We start from the raw sequence: 9829 nt of genomic DNA, 5'->3' as shown, positions 1-9829 counted from the left end.
CACCGTACCAGGGATACAACAGGTGAGGCCGTCTGAATCCTACCAGAAACACCGTACCAGGGATACAACAGGTGAGGCCGTCTGAATCCTACCAGAAACACCGTACCAGGGTTACAACAGGTGAGGCCGTCTGAATCCTACCAGAAACACCGTACCAGGGATACAACAGGTGAGGCCGTCTGAATCCTACCAGAAACACCGTACCAGGGATACAACAGGTGAGGCCGTCTGAATCCTACCAGAAACACCGTACCAGGGTTACAACAGGTGAGGCCGTCTGAATCCTACCAGAAACACCGTACCAGGGATACAACAGGTGAGGCCGTCTGAATCCTACCAGAAACACCGTACCAGGGATACAACAGGTGAGGCCGTCTGAATCCTACCAGAAACACCGTACCAGGGATACAACAGGTGAGGCCGTCTGAATCCTACCAGAAACACCGTACCAGGGATACAACAGGTGAGGCCGTCTGAATCCTACCAGAAACACCGTACCAGGAATACAACAGGTGAGGCCGTCTGAATCCTACCAGAAACACCGTACCAGGGTTACAACAGGTGAGGCCGTCTGAATCCTACCAGAAACACCGTACCAGGGATACAACAGGTGAGGCCGTCTGAATCCTACCAGAAACACCTTACCAGGAATACAACAGGTGAGGCCGTCTGAATCCTACCAGAAACACCGTACCAGGAATACAACAGGTGAGGCCGTCTGAATCCTACCAGAAACACCGTACCAGGAATACAACAGGTGAGGCCGTCTGAATCCTACCAGAAACACCGTACCAGGGTTACCAGAATCCTACCAGGTTACAACAGGTGAGGCCGTCTGAATCCTACCAGAAACACCGTACCAGGGATACAACAGGTGAGGCCGTCTGAATCCTACCAGAAACACCTTACCAGGAATACAACAGGTGAGGCCGTCTGAATCCTACCAGAAACACCGTACCAGGGATACAACAGGTGAGGCCGTCTGAATCCTACCAGAAACACCGTACCAGGGATACAACAGGTACCAGGGAGGCCGTCTGAATCCTACCAGAAACACTGTACCAGGAATACAACAGGTGAGGCCGTCTGAATCTACCAGAAACACCGTACCAGGGATACAACAGGTGAGGCCGTCTGAATCCTACCAGAAACACCGTACCAGGGATACAACAGGTGAGGCCGTCTGAATCCTACCAGAAACACCGTACCAGGGGATACAACAGTACCAGGGTGAGGCCGTCTGAATCCTACCAGAAACACCGTACCAGGGTTACAACAGGTGAGGCCGTCTGAATCCTACCAGAAACACCGTACCAGGGATACAACAGGTGAGGCCGTCTGAATCCTACCAGAAACACCGTACCAGGGATACAACAGGTGAGGCCGTCTGAATCCTACCAGAAACACCGTACCAGGGTTACAACAGGTGAGGCCGTCTGAATCCTACCAGAAACACCGTACCAGGAATACAACAGGTGAGGCCGTCTGAATCCTACCAGAAACACCGTACCAGGAATACAACAGGTGAGGCCGTCTGAATCCTACCAGAAACACTGTACCAGGAATACAACAGGTGAGTTTTGTATTTGTATTTATTATGGATCCTTATTAGTTCCTGCCAAAGCAGCAGCTACCCTTCGTGGGGTCTGGCAGAATTAAGGCGTTTATACAATTTTAAAAACATTACAATACATTCATTACATAATGCACAACACACTAAGTGTGTGGCCCACAGGCCCAAAAATCTGATTATATTGCTTGCATCAGTTGCCTGATGTGGAATATAGTCATGGATCTATGTAGGACTGTGCACCTCCCATAGTCTGTTCTGGACTTGGGGATCGTGAAGAGGCCTCTGGTGGCATGTCTTGTGGGGTATGTACTGTATGGGTGTCAGAGCTGTGTGCTAGTAGTTTAAACAGACAGCTTGGTGTATTTATCTTGTAAACACTTCTTACGAAAACAAGTAGTGATGAAATCAATCTCTCCTTCACTTTGAGCCAGGAGAGATTGACATGCATGTCATTAATGTTAGCTCTCTGTGTATATTTAAGGGCCAGCTGTGCTGCCCTGTTCAATGCCAATAGCAATTTTCCTAAGTCCCTCTTTATGGGTCCTGACCACACGACTGAACAGTAGTCCAGGTGTGACAAAACCAGGGCCTGTATGTAGGACCTGCCTTGTTGATAGTGTTGTTCAGAAGGTAGACCAGCGCTTTATTATGGACAGACTTCTCCCATCTTAACTACTGTTGAATCAATATGTTTTGACCATGACAGTTTACCAACCAGGGTTACAGGATTCACCTGGTCAGTCTATGGCACGGAAAGAGCAGGTGTCCTTAATGATTTGTCCACTCGGTGTAAATCTCTGACACTGGTCAGAGGAAAGGCTTGTACACAAGTAGACTTATAATAAACAGCTTACACAGAGGTCTGAATCGTATCACACCAGCTAATGCCAAGCTATTTATGTATAATCTGGTATTAAGATTCTCCTGCTTGATACAACTCATGGATCGACTATAGTAACTAACATGGCTTTTGTTTTCATTTAAGATAGTCTTGACCTAGTCTTGACCTAGTCCAGACCTAGTCTTGACCTAGTCTTGACCTAGGCCAGACCTCGTCCAGACCGAGTCTTGACCTAGTCTTGACCTAGTCCAGGCCTAGTCTTGACCTAGTCCAGACCTAGTCTTGACCTAGTCTTGACCTAGTCCAGACCTAGTCTTGACCTAGTCCAGACCTAGTCTTGACCTAGTCTTGACCTAGTCCAGGCCTAGTCTTGACCTAGTCCAGACCTAGTCTTGACCTAGTCTTGACCTAGTCCAGACCTAGTCTTGACCTAGTCCAGGCCTAGTCTTGACCTAGTCCAGACCTAGTCTTGACCTAGTCCAGACCTAGTCTTGACCTAGTCCAGACCTAGTCCAGACCTAGTCCAGACCTAGTCTTGACCTAGTCCAGACCTAGTCTTGACCTAGTCTTGACCTAGTCCAGACCTAGTCTTGACCTAGTCCAGACCTAGTCTTGACCTAGTCCAGACCTAGTATTGACCTAGTCTTGACCTAGTCCAGAACTAGTCTTGACCTAGTCCAGACCTAGTCTTGACCTAGTCCAGACCTAGTCTTGACCTAGTCCTGACCTAGTCTTGACCTAGTCTTGACCTAGTCCAGACCTAGTCTTGACCTAGTCCAGGCCTAGTCTTGACCTAGTCCAGACCTAGTCTTGACCTAGTCTTGACCTAGTCCAGACCTAGTCTTGACCTAGTCTTGACCTAGTCTTGACCTAGTCCAGACCTAGTCTTGACCTAGTCCAGACCTAGTCTTGACCTAGTCCTGACCTAGTCTTGACCTAGTCTTGACCTAGTCCAGACCTAGTCTTGACCTAGTCCAGACCTAGTCTTGACCTAGTCTTGACCTAGTCCAGACCTAGTCTTGACCTAGTCTTGACCTAGTCTTGACCTAGTCCAGACCTAGTATTGACCTAGTCCAGACCTAGTATTGACCTAGTCCAGACCTAGTCTTGACCTGACCTAGTCCAGACCTAGTCTTGACCTAGTCCAGACCTAGTCTTGACCTAGTCCAGACCTAGTCTTGACCTAGTCCAGACCTAGTCTTGACCTAGTCCAGACCTAGTCTTGACCTAGTCCAGACCTAGTCTTGACCTAGTCCAGACCTATTCTTGACCTAGTCCAGACCTAGTATTGACAGTTATTCTCAGTTTCATGGTGCTTGCAGCAATGAAGTACAGTGTGAAGAAAGGCACATCCTGTACATTAGAGTAGACCGATAGGCTACTTGTCTAGGCAGGTTTGAACAATGTCTAGCCCACAGCCTAGAGTGAACCATAGACTTATATATTTGGAGTGCAACATGGCTTTTACACCTGACTGAGTGAAACAGGAAAGAGGGAAGGAGGATACAAGTACGTGGTGTTGGCCTTGGTTCGTGCCATTGGATATTTGAGCTGAGTATACAGTAGGCTAGGTTACAGTACTGCCCTGTGGTCCCTATGCATGACGCAGAGGAAGCGCACTCTGATGTCACAGGCACATTAATAAGCCCCCATGTATAGGCAACCAAACACACGATCCAAACAAGTCCCTCAAGAACACTCTGATTTGGCTCATACCTTGTGTGCTAGAGATAGGCCTCCAATCATTCAAAATGTCATTTAGGTTTAAACCTTCCACTATTTGTCCACTTGACTTTATTTGTATATTTTCCATGTTAAAAGATAAGATGTTCAACTCCCCCAATGTTGAGAGGCTTGGTATCTACTACGAATCTGATGCAATGTCTCGGGCTATTGACTGGCCTGAAATGCTGAAGTAAATTGCATCAGCCAGTCATGGATAATGAGATGCGTCGTTGTCTGGCGTGACAGTATAAAAGTACCCAATCAGAGGCTATTCTGTTATGATTGAAGCTTTTACAAGCTAATCGCTGCAAGGCATGGGCGTGTTTTAATTTTAGCCTCAACGCCAATAGAATTTTAAGCTTGGTTTGGAATTCCCTACGTGTTTAGGACACGCATCTCTGATTCGCTACCACCCCATGAAGATCAGCCTCTCTGAGATATAATTGGTTGAAAACAAAGTCATAATGTCAAACCCATTTTGACTCTTGGCTATAAATATACCATGAGAAAACGCCATTTGTTGTCAAGAGAACGAATACACGACTGAGCGCGAAGCTTTCTTCGAAGAAACATCAAGTGCTCAGCTCCTTTAAAAAAAAAAAACGGTTTTATAAATAATTTCTGTATTCATCGTAAACTACCCGACTGGCTTGGATAGATAGCCAAACGAGGGGGTTGATTTATTTGTTGTTGTTGCCTGTTTTTATTTTGATACGAAAAGCTAGCCAAGCGGCTACTATGGATTTTTAAGTCAGTATGCGGCGAAACTAATGCATCGGCATGCATCGTGCAAAGCAAAACGGACTCCGATACTCCATCTTCACAACTGCCAAGCAGTTGGGCTCAAAGTCCGTCCGCGGTATCACTGTGAGCCAACCTATACCGCTCCTCCTTGATCGAAGGAAGAAGCTAACATTACCGAGTTAGCTAATAAATTTAATCATCAACCCAATTTTATTCTTATTATAGAATTGGTTTTTTCTTTGAATTTTTACCATCGCTTCATTTGAAAATCAAAAGTAGTTTACCAACCATAATGAAGCCTAAAGATATCATCGCCGGTAAGACCAGCCTGACTAGTCTATGGATCTTCGGATACGGATCTCTGGTGTGGAAGCCGGACTTCAAATACAAGAGAAGCCAGGTCGGATACATCCACGGCTACAAGAGACGCTTCTGGCACGGAGACAACTTCCATCGTGGAAATGATGACCTAGTAAGATGAATATCAATGTTTTTGTCCTATTACCATAATAACGTATTGTTTGTTGCATCAGTATGATTTGATACCACGCCCTGATGTGGCCGCTGTACAACTTGGCTACATAGATAATAACTGTTGCTTTCGTCTTGTTGTTGCTGACCCATTTTTCTTTCCTACGCAGCCCGGAAGAGTGGTGACGCTGATTGAGGATGATGACGTGAGTGGGACTTCCTAAATTATGCCTTTTTGGGGAGGGGGGGGGTGGGGGGGTGTGTTTAAGTTAGTTATGTACTTTCCACACAACAGAACTCAAACCTTATCACTCATTTCCATATTTATTAATGCCACATATCCACTTGTTTTCATCTTTGAACGAACGACCTGTTTAACAGACATCTCTAGCTGTTCCTCTTGACAAAATGTCAGCTTGAATGAAGTCTGTCATCTTGCTTCCAATAGGCAACTACCTGGGGCGTGGCCTTCGAGGTGACTGGTTCCCAGGTCGAGGAGTCCCTTAAGTATTTGAATGTGCGCGAGGCTGTGTGCGGCGGCTACATCACCAAGCTCGTAGACTTCATCCCCGAGGATGACCAATCCAACCAGACCCAACAGGCTCTCCTCTACATTGCTACCCCAGACAACCCACTCTTCCTGGGGCCCGCCAGCCCTGAGGTGATAGGGCACCAGATCGCCACCAGGCAGGGCAAGACGGGTCACAACCTGGAGTATCTTCTCCGCCTGGCTGAGTTCATGAGGAGGAGCTGCCCTCACGTGGACGACCCACACCTGTTCTCCATCGAGGCTGCTGCTCTGGCCCTAGTGCCATACCTGCTAGGGGCCCAGTAGCCCATATCATACATACCCTTCCATCTATACTACGATTAGGGGCTCTCCTATTGGTACCCTAGTACATATGAAGTAGTGTCTGATGTAGGGAACAGGGTGCCATTTGAGATACAAGCCTTAGTGTAAATGTGTTATCTGTAACAGAGGCCCAAGTCAGTCTCTAAATTCATTCAAACAGATGTGTTCCAGTCCTTTGTGTATTTGTAAAACCTGTAATGGTGTAGCTTGTCTTATTCCATCCACTGTTAACCTGATGCCATAAGAAGAGGTATAAAAGGAAGCATGCACTTTTGAGTTGAGTCCCTGCCTTATTATTATTATTATTATTTACCCAAGCATGAATATTTAGTTAGTGTGAAGTTACTTTGTCAAGCCAGACAGTTCTGTTTTAGGCACTACTGTGTTTCAGGTTTAAATGGGGTCATCACTACTGTGTTTCAGGTTTAAATGGGGTCATCACTACTGTGTTTCAGGTTTAAATGGGGTCATCACTACTGTGTTTCAGGTTTAAATGGGGCACTACTTTAATGGTTCAGTGTCATGTCATGAATGAAATACTGATGTAACTACTTACTACCTGGTGTCTATTTTTATTTAAGCTATTGTCACTCATTTACCAACTAAACTGGCTGATGTTACATTACACCTTTGTTGTAGAAGGTTGGGTTTTATAGCAAAGTTAAATCCAGTTGCTTAGCAGATCCCACCAATTAAATGGTCCAAACATCCTTTGTGTTGCTGTTTCCATTTCTAATCATGGTCCCTAGCTGTGAGTAGGCAGTGTTCCGATCTCCCACCATCCATATTGTAGCCTCAACATTGTATGAGGCCGATACCAGTGCTCCTATACAACCACGGCAGTAGACTGTAAAATAGGACCAGGTGATGAACCCATTGGCGCCATGTTTGGATAAAACTATGCCAGCTGAGGGAACATATACAGACAGTACAGTGCTCATTACAAGGCGTTGACCAAATGCATATTTACACACATCTCACCAGAACACAAAGGTGTCAACCAAATACACCTCAAGAGTACACCACACAGTGCGCCCCTTGGCTGCTGAACACAAACACAGTGCTCTCTAATATTAGCTGGCACACGGTGTCCTTTTGGCTGTGACTCAAATCAGACTAGGTCCATTCTCTGGTAAAGGTGGATCCCTGGAAGTCCTGTGGTTAGAATCTGCAGCTCTCTGATAGGTTAAAGCATCAGGAAGGAAATGGACTCATCAACAGCACCTGAGGCCAATACTCTAGAACAGAGAACCTCATACTGGTTCTAGAACACTTTAGATGGGAATTTCTCTCTTCAGAAGAATTGCCATTTTGAGTTACAACGGAAGGAGGCAGGAACTGTCTCAGGGTAACAGGTACACATGTAAACATTGAGGAAATCCTCTTAACTTGACCATTACAAGGATGCCCATAGCTTACAAAGGATTTTGGAATTGACCAATCTTAGGGGTTTCATAACATTCCAGATTAGATAACTGGTATCCTCGAGATCAAAAATTCCAATCATGCTTGAATATGACACAGTGGACAAACCCTTCCACTTCTCTGAAAGGATGGAGTTCAATAACATTACCAAGAGAAAAGCTACTGTACTTTGTCTCTCTCACCCTGGACATTAACACCCAAAAGGTCAGACGACTGCATTACATATGTCCAGTACAATCTGCTCTGGCTTCACATCCGACCAGGGCTTTTAGGGATCTGGTTTAAAGTAGTGCACTATATTCAGAATATTGTGTCATTTTGGACTCTCAGCTTGGCTAGACCGTAGGACCACAGTGCTGCACTAGCTGACTTTACAAAACCCTGCTACCAAGATGACAGCCAACACTCCCACGGGAACAGACTGTACGACTAAAAACAAAACCTCTGCAGGGCTGGCTATATGAGACACATAGCAGTAGATGGGTTGTGTAATATGTGAAAGTCAAGAGCAGCTGAAAGAGCACGGTGATCGGAGGTACTCATTCAAACTCTCCTTGGTTGAAGTGCGTCTAAGCTTGCATCTGTAGTAAACTGTTTCTGACCTAAGAAATGTTTTACAGTAGGCCTACTGTACATGTCCAGTGCATCTACCACTAAACGCATCATCACAACACAAGTTGATTAATCAATCTTTTATTTTGAATTGGCTTCTCCGGTTAGTAAAACGACAGCTTTGTATTCATATTTACACATGACCTATAAAAATAGACAGGCAAACTGGGGGAAGAACCAACCAGGGGCCAACACATGTCGCCCTCAATTTTTTTATTTACATGTTATAGGAGAAGAGATTTCATCATCACACTATAGTATCCAACACAGAACAAACGTTCAAAACTAGACATAGTGCTTGGTTCCACATAGGGTTGCACAATTACGCTAACTTTCCCAAACTTTCCCCGGTTTTCTAGAAATCCTTACGAGGGAATGACAAAGCAGAAATTCAGAGAACCCTCCAACCGGTACTTCTGGGGGAAAAAAAATAAATTAAAACAAATAAAAAAAATAAAAATCGGGGAAATGTGGAAAAGTTACCAGGATTTGTCAACCCTAGTTCAACAACTTTTAATTAACATGAGTCAACATACCCCAAAACATCACTGAATGACATCACAAAGACAAAAGACTCTGAGCAGAAGTATAACTCTTTCTGTTTTTTAAAAATAAAAATGGCATCAATTACAATTTTTTATTTTTATTTTTTACAATGTTGACATGAATTCTGATAAATTATGACCAACTTTTAAATTAACTTCAGTTCTATGGTACATATTACAATCCATGTTCAGTTTTAAAGGACGCCCATATTAAGTTGCAACTGAAATGGCATCCTATTCCTGAAATAGTGTACTACTTTTGGCCAGAGTTGAATCAAAAAGTAGGGCACGGTACAGTGAACAGGGTGTCATTTCAGAAGCACACGAGAGTTGTACACAAACAGATCAGCAACAGATCTTTATTAAGCAGTGATCACCACTTTGGAATTCAAAACACCCCTTCAATCAGTTCTCATCAGAAAATATATATATTATAATTCCTTCATTTATCATTGTGATGGGATAAACTCTATGGAGAAAGGAGAGAGAGAGAGGCTTTTTTTTCAAAACGGTATTCAAATTTGCCATTTTGATATGGGTCGCTGTGACAACATCGGTTGGTCTATAAATATAAAAATAAGAACTATAATTAAAAAAAGCAGTCCGTTTTTAGTACGTTTGGTACGAATTTACATTCTGTTGTTGAAATGCAGAGAAGAGTAGTTCCTGCATCACTACGGGTTTTACACATATGACCTAACGCTAAACACGTGTTTTATCTAACGGATGAGATGGCTCAGTGGAGAGAGCAGTCTGTGTCAGAAACACTTAAATGCGTGGATGCATTGTTGCTGTAAGGTGTTGCCTTAAAGCCCGAGCGCCCGTCTGTCTGCTGGAGACAGAGCTCTCAATACAGCACCGACAGGTCGCTTCTCCGTATTTAGACAGAAAACCAAGTCTATTTTCGTCACAGAGAAACCACTTTGAAATACTCTAATACTCTTGGTCACAACACACACACACACACACACTGGAGGCTGTCCACTGAGGAGGGTACTAATGGAAGGACGAGGTGATTGGTGGAAGCGATGAGGGTGTCT

The 9829-nt window shown here is 44.5% G+C and overlaps 1 protein-coding gene and 1 long non-coding RNA gene across 3 annotated transcripts; both read left to right on the top strand.

Annotated features, from left to right (window-relative positions):
- On the top strand, positions 1 to 2065 carry LOC127931590 (uncharacterized). 2 transcript variants are annotated; one of them, XR_008141877.1, is made up of 5 exons: positions 1 to 71; positions 121 to 218; positions 268 to 463; positions 1280 to 1475; positions 1574 to 2065. It is a non-coding gene; the product is annotated as an uncharacterized LOC127931590 (long non-coding RNA). The 2 variants fall into 2 exon arrangements; XR_008141878.1 differs by lacking the exon at positions 121 to 218.
- Positions 2066 to 4647: 2582 nt separating this feature from the next.
- On the top strand, positions 4648 to 6917 carry chac1 (ChaC, cation transport regulator homolog 1 (E. coli)). The gene is made up of 3 exons (XM_035767086.2): positions 4648 to 5355; positions 5525 to 5560; positions 5803 to 6917. The coding sequence occupies exons 1-3, from the start codon at positions 5176 to 5178 to the stop codon at positions 6187 to 6189; spliced, it is 603 nt and encodes a 200-aa protein (XP_035622979.1). The 5' UTR covers positions 4648 to 5175; the 3' UTR covers positions 6190 to 6917.
- Positions 6918 to 9829: the final 2912 nt, after the last annotated feature.

This window comes from Oncorhynchus keta, chromosome 8, assembly GCF_023373465.1.
Source record: "Oncorhynchus keta strain PuntledgeMale-10-30-2019 chromosome 8, Oket_V2, whole genome shotgun sequence".
NCBI classification, from domain to species: Eukaryota; Metazoa; Chordata; class Actinopteri; order Salmoniformes; family Salmonidae; genus Oncorhynchus; species Oncorhynchus keta.
This window is presented reverse-complemented; position numbering and strand designations above follow the sequence as displayed.